General features: G+C 48.0%; 1 protein-coding gene across 3 annotated transcripts in view; it reads left to right on the forward strand.

Moving 5' to 3' along the window:
- The window catches only part of HEXB (hexosaminidase subunit beta), a 49,232-nt gene extending 37,488 nt beyond the window's left edge, over positions 1–11,744 (forward strand). For 2 of the 3 annotated variants that reach the window (XM_073584078.1, XM_073584077.1), the window contains exons 12-14: positions 1,708–1,798; positions 1,917–2,021; positions 11,385–11,744. In XM_073584078.1, coding sequence (XP_073440179.1) covers positions 1,708–1,798; positions 1,917–2,021; positions 11,385–11,445 — 257 coding nt within the window. In that variant the 3' untranslated portion in view covers positions 11,446–11,744. Of the gene's footprint in view, positions 1–1,707; positions 1,799–1,916; positions 2,022–11,384 lie in introns of those variants that run through there. The other variant, XR_012233850.1, reaches the window with a different exon arrangement.
- The last annotated feature ends 957 nt before the right edge of the window (positions 11,745–12,701 follow it).

The raw sequence follows: 12,701 nt of genomic DNA on the forward strand, positions 1-12,701 counted from the left end.
TGTACTAGAACCCAAACTTCCACTGGTCCGCCCATCTCTACTTCCGATATACAGACCATTGGGTGCCATCTTGCACTGCGGTATTGTCCTCTACACTTTTCTGTCCTTTTCTGTGATTACTACCTTTACTCAAAGCAATAGTTGACATTTCCTAATTGGAGGTCAGTGATGAATGAGATTGCTCTGATAAGGTGTTACCCTAATCGACTATCGACGTGCTAAAAAAAAAAATGCTCAAGCCACCGCTGCATGTCTCGCGGCTGTTTAAACAGTTGCGAAACATACAGCAGCAACTTGCTCATCACTAGAGGACATACACTTGAAGCAGTGACTTCTATGATCAAAATCACCTAAACTTTCATGACTGAGCAAAAACTGAATCTCTTGGCCACTTCCACATTTCTTCATTGGCAGGTGGTACGGTCCACATCCAATTGGGATATACGGCCAAAAATGATGCCCGACAGAGCACACTGACTGTCTGCACCAGTATAGTCAATGGCCCTGTACTGTGCTCTTTGTATGAACATGAAGAAAAATGAGAAATCAGAGCATGTTATCAAACTCTGCACATTGTTCTTATTCCTTTTTAGAAGTAATGTTTTTTGGGAAAATATCCAGAGTTTGAGCTAGTATGCCTTGTAGAAAAGGAGCCATAGTCTGTGTGGAGTCTTGTCCGCATACAGGGGAAGGCGCATTACCTTCATGTTTTTAAGCTGCAGGTTCAATTCTGTTGTGTTCTGCTTTGAGGTGGAAGAATAGTGATGCATGCTTCACTATAGCACCTGTCTGAGTTGTAATCTGTGACTAAGGCGCCTCCAAAGCAAATTGTGAATATGGTGTTAGACTAGGGGTTCAGACAACTTCTATAACTTGGGTCAGTAATATCCACCAATTGTGGACATGACTAGCTCTGCTTACTCACCTGCGTAGCAGACAAGCATAGAGGCTACCCGTTCTTGATCTACTCCAGTCTGGTCTGTAAAACTGTCCGTGTGAAAATTATCGGTGTGCACAAGCACACTGGTTATTATTGGATCAGTGTACATTGAGCACACGGACAACATATACTGACCAAAATTACATCCCTCTGAACCTGGCCTTTGTCAAGACTGAAGTTGGAGCACAACCTAAGCTCAAAGCCAAATTAAAACCATATGAACAATGTGACTTTAGTGAGTAAGGCTGTGGATACAATCTTCTGACTTGCATCTCCCTCCTGTACACTTCATAGTATCCAGCTTTTAGCTATGGGTACAACAGCTAATTTAGAAACCTCAGCCCCGCGTATCATAAGACAGACCATATAATGAGGATGTGTGACGTATCGTGGCACGAAGAATATTTCCATGCTCTTTTCTCATGTTGATCTGTTACCTGGTGTATTTCACAGGATGAAGGCCTCATGCCCTGAGATCTTGTAATATGGTGCCCATAACTGGCCCAGACTGTTCCAGTGTACAATCATGGTGCACGGCAGCTAAACACGTTTTTTTTTTGTTTTGTTTTGGGTTTTTTTAAGTTGTTAGTTCCTATACTTCTTTTTTTTTTATTATTGTTACATTTCAGCTAAGCTCTGCAGTTACTTTTATGACTTTGTAGTTGGTTGGCTGTTGCATGGATTAAGCATTGTATTTTGCTGTCGCATAGAAGTATATGGCCGAGGTGTTATTTGCACAGGCTCATGGATTCCCTATTATGCTGCAGGAACCACGGAGCAGAAGCAGCTTGTGATTGGCGGTGAGGCTTGTTTATGGGGAGAGTTTGTAGATGCATCAAACCTTATGCCAAGATTATGGTAAGTTAAAACCAGCTCTCATTTCATATTAATATGACCTTTACATTGAAGATGTATATTTAATATAACTTCATCTCTGATGCATTATGTATAACTGGCTCTTGCCCTTATTACATAGGCCAAGAGCCAGCGCTGTCGCAGAAAGACTATGGAGTCCTAAAGATGTCACCTCAGTTGGGGACGCCTACAGCAGACTTATTGAGCATCGTTGCCGTATGGTCAGGTAAACTCACAGATCTTTGGCAGGAACATCCAAATAACTTTGTCACCGGCACAAAGCTTACAAGCTTTCCGATTGGGAAAAGCAACATGTCATTTCTTGACACCAAGAACAAAACCTGCTCTAGATTTAATTACTTGAAGCAGGAGGAAAAAGAAGCCCCATACATGATAAACACACCCAAGATAGTCTGATTGTAGATTTTTCAGCCATAAAATGGCACTACATAACAGATATTAGTACCATATTATGCAGGTATTCGCCCCCATAAAGGTTTAGGAGTAGACCCACCTTTTAAAAGACATGTGCATATACTCAAGCGACATTACCTGTGTAATATGATGATTGTCTGAAAGATCATGGAATGGAATCATAGAATCATAGAATCGTAGAGTTGGAAGGGACCTCCTGGGCCATCTGGTCCAACCCCCTGCTCAAAGCAGGATTCGCTAAATCATCCCAGTCAGATGTCTGTCCAGCCTCTGTTTGAAGACTTCCATTGAAGGAGAACTCACCACTTCTCGTGGCAGCCTGTTCCACTCATTGATCACTCTAACTGTCAAAAAGTTTTTTCTAATATCTAATCTGTGTCTCCTCCCATTCAGTTTCATCCCATTGCTTCTAGTCTTTCCTTGTGCAAATGAGAATAAAGTTGATCCTTCTACAATGTGACAGCCCTTTAGATATTTGTAGACAGCTATTAAGTCTCCTCTCAGTCTTCTCTTTTGCAAACTAAACATTCCCAAATCCTGCAACCTTTCCTCATAAGACAGGGTTTGCAGACCGGTCACCATTCTGGTCGCTCTTTTCTGAACTTGCTCCAGTTTGTTGATGTCTTTTTTAAAATGTGGTGCCCAAAACTGGACACAATATTCCAGATGAGGTCTGACCAAAGAGGAGTAGAGGGAAATAATGACTTCACGTGATCTAGACTGTATGCTTCTGTTAATACATCCTAGAATTGCATTTGCCTTTTTTGCTGCTGCATCACACTGTTGACTCATATTCAGTCTGTGATCTATTAGTATACCCAAGTCTTTTTCACATGTGCTGTCACTTAGCCCTATTCCTCCCATTCTATATATGCTTTTTCCATTTTTATTGCCCAGATGTAGTACTTTGCATTTCTCCCTGTTAAAAACCATTCTGTTAGTTGCTGCCCACTTCTCCAGTTTATTTAAATCTTTTTGAATCCTCTCTCTCTCTTCTCTAGTATTAGCTATCCCTCCTAGCTTTGTGTCATCAGCAAATTTAATCAGTTTACCCTCAATTCCTTCATCTAAATCGTTGATAAAGATGTTGAACAATACAGGGCCCAGGACAGAGCCCTGTGGTACTCCACTTGAGACATTCTTCCAACTGGATGTGCAGCCATTTACGACCACTCTTTGGGTCCGATCACTAAGCCAGTTATGAATCCACCTAACAGTTGCCTTGTCCATTCCATACTTAATCATTTTTTCAATAAGGATTGTATGAGAGACTTTGTCAAATGCTTTGCTGAAGTCAAGATATACTATATCTACAGAATTTCCTTGATCCACCCAATCAGTGATACCGTCATAGAAGGAAATTAAGTTAGTCTGACATGACTTATTAGTTACAAACCCATGCTGACTCTGTTTAATCACTTCATTCTTATCCAGGTATTGACATACATGTTGTTTAATAATTTGTTCAAAGATCTTTCCTGGTATAGAAGTCAGACTCACCGGCCTATAGTTGCCTGGGTCCACCTTCTTCCCCTTTATGAAGATAGGAACAACATGGGTTTCTTTTCAAATTAATTCCTTTATATGAAATAAAATTATACCGTGATCGAGTGGGATTGCGGAGTGCCGTATAGTTAGTTACTCACACACTGCGTTTTTCATGGCTAAAAATGCTGCAGTTTACAGTTCCATTAAAATGAATGGGATTGCTGAAACATGTATTTTTGTGAGAACTCACCGTAAAATCATTTTCTCAGAGACGCTCATTGGGGGACACAGGTACTGTGGGTGTATGCTACCGCCATCTGGAGGCTGACACTAAGTAAACAACACAAGGTTAGCTCCTCCTCTGCCGCATACACCCTCGCCCCGATTGCGGGCGGAAACCTGTTTAGTGCAAAAGCAGTAGGAGAATAACAAAAAACAGCCTTAAATGCAGAGAACAATGTCTGGAAAAGATCTACCCTGACATCAACAAAAAATGCACATTAAGTAAACCAGAGCCAACTTGGCTAACAGGGTGGGTGCTGTGTCCCCAAATGAGAGTCTCGGAGAAAAGGATTTTACGGTGAGTTCTCACAAAAATCCATGTTTCTCCTTCGTCTCATTGGGTGACACAGGTACTGTGGGACGTCCTAAAGCAGTCCCTGGGTGGCAAGTTGACTCGCCAATCCAAGCCACATGCACCTCCTGTCTAAAGGTGCGCCACCGCTGCTTGGAGAATCCTTCTACCTAGGCTCACATCTGACGAAGCCTGAGTATGGACACTGTAATGTTTAGTAAACGTGTGCAGGCTGGACCAGGTCACTGCCTTGCACACCTGTTCCGTCGAAGCCTGGTGCCGAAGCGCCCAAGAGGTGCCCACTGCCCGAGGTAGGCTTCCTGAATAGTTAGACGGATCCATCTGGCTATGGTCGATTTTGAGGCTGCGAGTCCCTTCCTGCGCCCTTCAGGGAGCATGAACAGCGTGTCCGTCTGATGAAAGGGTGCCGTCCGCGCCACGTACCTCCTGAGAGCTCTTACCAGGTCTAACGTGTGAAGAGCTTCTTCCACGCGATGTACTATGTGCTGGACAAAACGCGGGCAAAACAATATCCTCATTAATGTGAAATGAGGACACGACCTTCGGCAGAAAGAGGGGGAGCTGGTCTGAGCACCACCTTATCCTTGTAGAAGGTGAGAAACTGTGCTCGGCAAGACAAGGCCGCCAACTCAGAGACTTGCCTAATGGAAGTTATAGCTACCAAGAACACTACTTTCTGGGAAAGGTACGACAAAGGAATATCTTGTAGCGGTTCAAAAGGGACTTCCTGCAGAACATTCAGGACCAGGTTAAGGTCCCAAGTGTCCAGGGGCACCTTATAGGACGGTACCAAGTGGGAGACTCCCTGGATGAAAGTCCTCACTTGCATATTGGCAGCAATTCTTCGCTGGAAAAGGATGTACAACGCCGATATCTGCCTCCTAAGGGAGCTCGGGGCCAAGCCTGACTGGAGAAAGGCCAAGATGTTGGGAATCGAAAATGTCAGTGGAGAAAAACCACGATCTCGACACCAAGCAAAGAAGACTTTCCAGGTGTGATGGTAAATCTTCGCCGAGGTAACCTTCTGGGCGCTAATCATTGTAGCTACCACATTGGTGGGTCAGAATCCAAGAGTCAACGGCCATGCCATCAAACACAGGGCCCCGGAGTTCGGGTGGAAGATCGGGCACTGAGCCAGTAGATCTGGGCGCTCTGGTAGGCGCCATGGGACGTCGGCGAGCAGCTGCACTAGATCTGTGTACCAAGCCCGACGGGGCCAACAGAATTGCTTTCTGTTTTGATCTTCTTGATGACCCTCGGGAGCAGCGGCAGCGTTGGAAACAAGTATGGAAGGCGAAACTGGTTCCATGGCAGAACCAACGCCTCCACGGCGATCGCTCGCGGGGCCCGAGCGACTAACACGGGCACCTTGGCGTTCACCCTGGAGGCCATCAGATCCACATCCGGTGTTCCCCACCATTGGCAAATCTGCTGGAAGACCTCGGGGTGCAGAGACCATTCCCCTGACGTGACATTCTGCCGGCTGAGGAAGTCCGCCGTCCAATTTTCCATGCCCGGGATGTGGACTGCCGATATTAGTGAATGGTTCCTCTTGGCCCAGCAAAGCACGTGTCCTACCTCGCGCATGGTTGCCCTGCTGCGCATGCCCCCTTGATGATTTACGTAAGCTACCGCCGTAGCGTCCGATTGAATCTGGACGGGACGTCCTGCTAGAAGATGCCTAAAATGTTGCAGTGCCCGCCAGACCGCTCGTATTTCCAACAAGTTGATCGAGAGGCGTGCTTCCTGTTGCGACCATTGCCCCTGGGCCGTGTGGTGGCGAAGCACTGCTCCTCCCCAGCTGAGGAGGCTGGCGTCGGTTGTGACCACTAGCCACTGATCCGGGGGAAAGGGTTACCCCTGAAGAAGGGAGGACCTGATCGTCCACCACCTTAGCGACTGCCTGACCTGCGAGGATAGCTGGCACTGATTGAGCGTGAATGGGTTCTTGTCCCAGGCTGACAAGAGGGCGTGCTGTAGGGGGCGAAGATGAAATTGGGCAAACGGAATCACTTCTATTGCTGCCAACATCTTCCCTAGTACCCTCATCCCAAACCGAATGGTGTGCAGGACTGGCTGTAGAAGCTTCTGGTCTCCTTGCCGGAGCGCTAGGGCTTTGTCTTGAGGGAGAATTACCAACCCTCGGGAGGTGTCGAAGATCATCCCTAAAAAGGAAATCTGGGCTGGGACAAGGGATGACTTCTTCCTGTTGACCAACCACCTTAAGCGGGAGAGGGTATCCAGCGTGATGCCGACATTCTCCTCACATGCCCGAAATGAGGGGCCCTTCACTAAAAGGTCGTCTAAGTATGGTAAGACGACTATGCCCTGAGAGTGTAAGACGGCCATTACGATTGCCATTACCTTTGTGAACACTCTGGGGGCAGTGTGTTATAATTGAGTCACTGTAGGAGGCAAAAACAGAAATGCTAGCTAAGTCCAGAAAACCAGAGAAGTTGGCAGCTATCGGATTGCAGACCCCTGAACCTATCAACACAACTAGCAGTAGCCGTGGGGGGTTCCTACGATGCCCTAGACCCCTCGATCACAGCCGGAGAAATAGCTAGGCCTAAAGAAAGAAAGGGGGAAAACTATAAACTACCCCAGAGCAGACCCCCAAAGCAATAGGCAGCCCCCAACATATAATGACTGTGAAGCAAGATGAAAACACTAACACAGGCAGAAAGATAGACTGAGCAAAGACGGGGCCCAATCTAGCTAGATAGAAAAGGACAGGAAGGCTGCTGTCTGCAATCCGTGAAAAACACTATGAAAATAAGAGCCAACAGACAGAGAAAAAGGCCCTGAAGACGCTAGGCTTCAAAAAAGCTATGTCAGTACTCAGGAATATTCTGAAGACAGAGCTACAGGCAAAAGTAGATTCAGCTCACCCCAGCAAGGAATGGCAGAATCCAGAAAAGCAAGGAAAACAAAACACTAATGCAAACAGGCAAAGCAGAAAAACTTAGCTTAGAGGAGCAGGAATCAGACTGGTGTCCTAGAAGTCCACAGAGAAATCACCCGCAGGGCAGAAGGGCGTCGGCAGCCTTATATCTAGTCCGTGACTCCACTCAGCCAGTCATCCTCATCAGGTTCAGGTGCCTGATAATCAGGCTCATTACCTTCCTTCACCAGAATAGGGAGTTCACCAGACCTCAGTGACGAAGGGGAAAATGAACTCACAACAGCAGTGGCTAGCCGAAGGGCAGTGCTGCAAACTGGAAATGTCGGCCATTGATGGCGAACCGCAGAAACCTCTGATGCGGAGGAAAAATGGGGATGTGCAGGTAGGCATCCTGGATGTTGATAGAGGCCAAGTATTCTCCTTGGCCGATATAACTGAACGGAGAGATTCCATTCGGAAATGTTTGACCCTGATGAACTTGTTCAGGAGCTTCAGGTCCAAAACTGGCCTGACTGTCCCTTCTTTTTTGGGGACCGCGAACAGATTGGAATAAAAACCCCTGAGCCTTCTCGTGCTGTGGTACGGGAACAATGACTCCGTTGCGCTGGAGTGAATTGATGGCGCCTAGCAACGCCCTTGCCCGGGGCTCCACTTTGGGAAGTCGGGACAGAAAAAATCGTTTTGGGGGATACTTGATAAACTCTATCTTGTACCCTGAGGACACCAATTCTGCCACCCATGAGTCGCGTGCTGCCGCGACCCAGACATGGCGAAAGTGGAGCAGGCGGCCGCCTACTCTGCTGATGTCGTCTAAAAATTACTCCGAGTCATTTAGCTGAAGCTCTCTGAGCCCTGACTCCCCTCGCCCTGGGCTGACGAGCCCGCATTCTGCCCAATGGGTTGGCTCTATCTCAGACTTGTCGCTCCCTGTCCTGGTTGGAGCGACCTGGAGCGGAAGAGCTGGCCGCTGCCGTCCACCCGGGGTTGCGAAAGGCCCGAAACCGTGCCTGAGCTTGGCGAAACGGCTGCTTGACCCTTTATTGCGGGAGGAAGCTGCTTTTTCTCCCCTGTAGCATCGGAGATTAGTTGGTCTAATTTTTCTCCAAACAGGCGGCCACCCTAATAAGGCAGGGAAGTCAACGAATTTTTGGAAATTGAATTGGCCCGCCATGTCCTTAACCATAGGGCCCTCCTAATGGCTACCGCATTTGCGGCCGCAAGCTCGGCACAATTGGCCACATCCAAGGAAGCGTTGATTAAGTAGTCACCAGCCATAGCGATTTGACTCGCGATCTCTGATACCTCTGTAGGCAGGTCTCTATCCTGCAAGACCTTGTTCAATGATTCTGACCAAGACATCATGGCCTTGGCTACCCACGTTGCCGCGAACGAGGGAGAGAGTGCTGATCCTGATGCTTCAAAAACTGAGCGCTCTAAACTTTCCATGAGCCGATCAGTGGGGTCCTTGATAGAAGAACCGCTAGGTACAGATAACAAGGATTTCGAGGCCAAGCGTGACACTGGTGGATCCACCACTGGGGATTCTGCCCATTTCTTACAGAGCTCTGGAGCAAACGGATATCTTGCCTCTATCGTCTTCTGTCCCGAGAAACGCCTATCCGGCCGTTCCCTGTTACGCTGCACTATGTCCTCAAACTCTGGGTGAGAGCAAAACACTCTATGCGGTCGCTTAGCCCGCTTAAAGGATACCTTATGGCCTGAGGCCAAGGTGACGTCATCCTCAACCCTCAGAGTCTGATTTAACAGCATCAATGAGGCTGTCAACTGTTTCCCGACACCCCGGGGTATCTAGGTCCAGCGGCTCATTTGAGTCATAATCTGAACTCTGCCCGCTCCTGACAACTGGTGAAGGCGAGCGCGATGCCGAACTCATGGATGCCGAGGCACCGGATGGGCCGGGAGACGCCATGTGAGTTCATTTCCTTTGCACCTGCCTGGAATGAGAGCGGCCCCTGCAGGCCGGAGGCTCTTGTGAGGTGGAGGACCCCTCCCAGATCGGCGAGCCACTATCCTTGCCCCTATCTGGGGCGTGAAGAGACTCGATCGCCTTTGTAAGCAACGCCATAGACTGCGATAGCGATAAGGCCCATTCCGGAAGATTTGAATCCCTGGGCTCGGTTACAGGGGTGGGCTCCTGGGCGCGTTCAGAGTCGCAGGCTTCGCATAATTTATTGCTCTGCGCCCGCGGAAATGAGGCCCTACAGGCGATGCATGCAGCGTATAGGAATGTGTGCGTCTTCCCTTTCCCAGCCATATTGTATCCGCCCGGCCTCTGCTAGGGGCTGTGGGGGGGGGGGGGAGGGGGAAGCACCTGTGGCTGCCGTAGCGTGCCTCTCGCAGTCGGGACGCACTTACCCGATCCTGCGTCCCCCACACATGCTCTCCTGCCGTGCGCAGTCCTGCTGAGGGCGGGCCGACCCTGAAGCGGAGCCAGGGACTCAATTTATCCGGCGTCCGCCCACTCCGGAGGGCGGGCCGCCGGAAGTGACGTCATGCCAGGAGGGCGGGACTTCCGGCCGCGGCCTACCACCGGCCGAAGCCGCGGGCTGGATTTTTGATGCCCGCGACGGGCGGGCAGGGCGCCGCATAGTAAGGCTGGAGCCGGCGTCATACTGGCGTCAGACACGGCGCGCCGCCACCGCTGCAGTAACGCGTGAGGGACTGCTGGGTGGGCCGGGGAAGAGGAGGGGGACTATGCCGGGACTCCTGTCAGCCCCTGCTGACCGCTTGAAGATAAGGGCTCTGGCCCTCTGGATGCCGCAGGGCCCTCCCTGGCCATCTCATCCATACCATCTGGCAGCTGCAACTTCTCTGATCAGGTAGAAGGGACAGGGGGGTGGGATCCAGGACGGTGCAGGCACCCTAACTCCATCCTCCGTACAGGGCTGAGGAGAGGGACCGTCCGCCGCCTTGCAGCACCGCCGTCTAGCGTTGGAGCAGTGGGGGCTGCACGGACTAGTCTTGTGCCTCTGTATAGCCCATGGTTTCCATATCTAGGGGTGGTCAGGGCTAAGTCCGGCATCGTGTCCCACGTCGCGGGAGAGGGTATGTGGAGGGATACTCGCACGTGCTCGCCCGTTGATGGTTTGGGGAAATCGGATCCGTTGCCCGTGTCTAATCTTCATAGCAAAAAAATGTCTGGGGAAAACGGCCCAGATATGTCCCACGTTGCGGGAAAAGATACGTGGAGACGATACTCAACACGTGCTCGCCAGTTGTTGGTTTGGGGAGATCGGACCCTTTCAATGGGGTCCGTCGCCCCTGTCTTCATGGAAGATAAAAAGGGGGAAAAGAAAAAAAAAAGGCTGGAGAAAACCAGACACGTGTGCCTCCAAAGGACAGTAAGCATAAAACTGGTTTCCGCCCACAGTCGGGGCAAGGGTGTATGCGGAGGAGGAGCTAACCTTGTGTTGTTTACTTAGTGTCAGCCTCCAGATGGCGGTAGCATACACCCACAGTACCTGGGTCCCCCAATGAGATGAAGGAGAAATCTCATTCAGACGCTTTTTTTTTTTTTCCCTTGTGGATTTTAACTAACAATGCGTTTCTAGGAATATGCAATAAGCCAATTTTTTGTGGTTTTCAACCGTTCAAATGAATGGAGTGAAAAAAACAAAATTTGAGTGCGTTTTTCCTGCTAACACAAGTGATTTTTCTGTACCAAAAACTAACATGATCATACCCTTAGGGTGTGTGCACACGCTGTGGATTCTGCTGCTGATCCGCAGCGGTTTTGGTCCATAGTACACAGTACCATAATATCCTATGGGAAATGGAAACCGCAGTGCAGACGGTGCAGATTTTTCCGTGCGGATTTGCTTTGCTGTGGTTTGTAATCCGCAAAAAGAATTGACATGTCAATTCTTTGTGCGGATTCCGCTGCGGTTTACCATCGCCTCCATTGTAGAGGTGATAAACCGCAGGCTAATCCGCAGATAAGACCTGCGGATTTTGCTAAATCCGGGTGGATCAATCCGCGCGGATTTACCTGCGGATTTTGCTCAATCCGCAGCGTGTGCACACCCTTAGTCGTGTCTAACATTCTCATGATCATACCCTTACAGCTGTGTCTAACATGTTCATGAGGCCAAGTATAACCATGTGTAATCATGTAGAAGTAATATTGAATCTTCTGTTTCTCTTAGGCGCGGCATCAATGCAGAGCCTCTGTACGTTGGATACTGTGACTACGAGCCCAATTTCTAGACTTATGAAGCAAAAAGAGAAGGGATAATGATTGTGGGCCAAAATCAAGATTACCAATCGCAGAGGGTTTTTTTTTTTATTCAACAGGGGTCAGCAACTTTTGCCTTAATGTCACCAGGAATGCCACAACTTCCAATATGCCAGCTGTAAGGGCATGCTGGGGAGTTGTAGTTTCACAACCGCTGGAGTGGTGCAAATCGCTGGGCTCGTCTGTAAAGCTTTAAATCAATGATTTATTTTTCTTGAAAAAGTTGAATTGTAAACTTTTACAGTTTCATGTAATAAAGTTCTTACAATAACATGGTGTCTGGTTGTCTGTGAGAACGACAGGGAGCATCAAACACTGTGCACCACCTCGTGGATTATTCATATTTCTTCCCATTTTGGCCTCTTTTATGGTACAACATTAGGAGGGGACTTGGTTTCTGTAATTTCCATCCCATTTGGAGAGTGACAGTATTTGTACGTGTTTTTTTTTTATTATTATATCAATTGTGATTGATCCTTGGAATTGGGTCAAGAATTGATCCCTTAACTTTTATATAAGTTTCCAACAAGGCATTGATTGGGAAGAGATGAGAAAAGTGGCCTAAACTCCAAGAAGACATTTTATAGTAATTTATTAAAGGGTTGGAGTATTTAGAACAGTTGTCACAAAATCAAATTATGCCTGCATAGTCATCGCTCTAAAAGGAGTGGCAAATATAAAGTTATTTATTATTATAGCGCCATTTATTCCATGGCGCTTTACATGTGAGGAGGGGTATACATAATACATACAAGTACAGTAATCTTAAACAATACAAGTCACGACTGGTACAGGATGAGAGAGGACCCTGCCCGCGAGGGCTCACAATCTACAACGGGATGGGTGAGGATACAGTAGGCGAGGGTAGATCTGGTCAACGATTTAGATGAAGGAATTGAGGGTAAACTGATTAAATTTGCTGATGACACAAAGCTAGGAGGGATAGCTAATACTAGAGAAGAGAGAGAGAGGATTCAAAAAGATTTAAATAAACTGGAGAAGTGGGCAGCAACTAACAGAATGGTTTTTAACAGGGAGAAATGCAAAGTACTACATCTGGGCAATAAAAATGAAAAAAGCATATATAGAATGGGAGGAATAGGGCTAAGTGACAGCACATGTGAAAAAGACTTGGGTATACTAATAGATCACAGACTGAATATGAGTCAACAGTGTGATGCAGCAGCAAAAAAGGCAAATGCAATTCTAGGATGTATTAACAGAAGCA

The sequence above is a fragment of the Dendrobates tinctorius genome, unplaced genomic scaffold (genome assembly GCF_039654945.1).
Source record: "Dendrobates tinctorius isolate UK_male_01 unplaced genomic scaffold, ASM3965494v1 ptg000083l, whole genome shotgun sequence".
NCBI classification, from domain to species: Eukaryota; Metazoa; Chordata; class Amphibia; order Anura; family Dendrobatidae; genus Dendrobates; species Dendrobates tinctorius.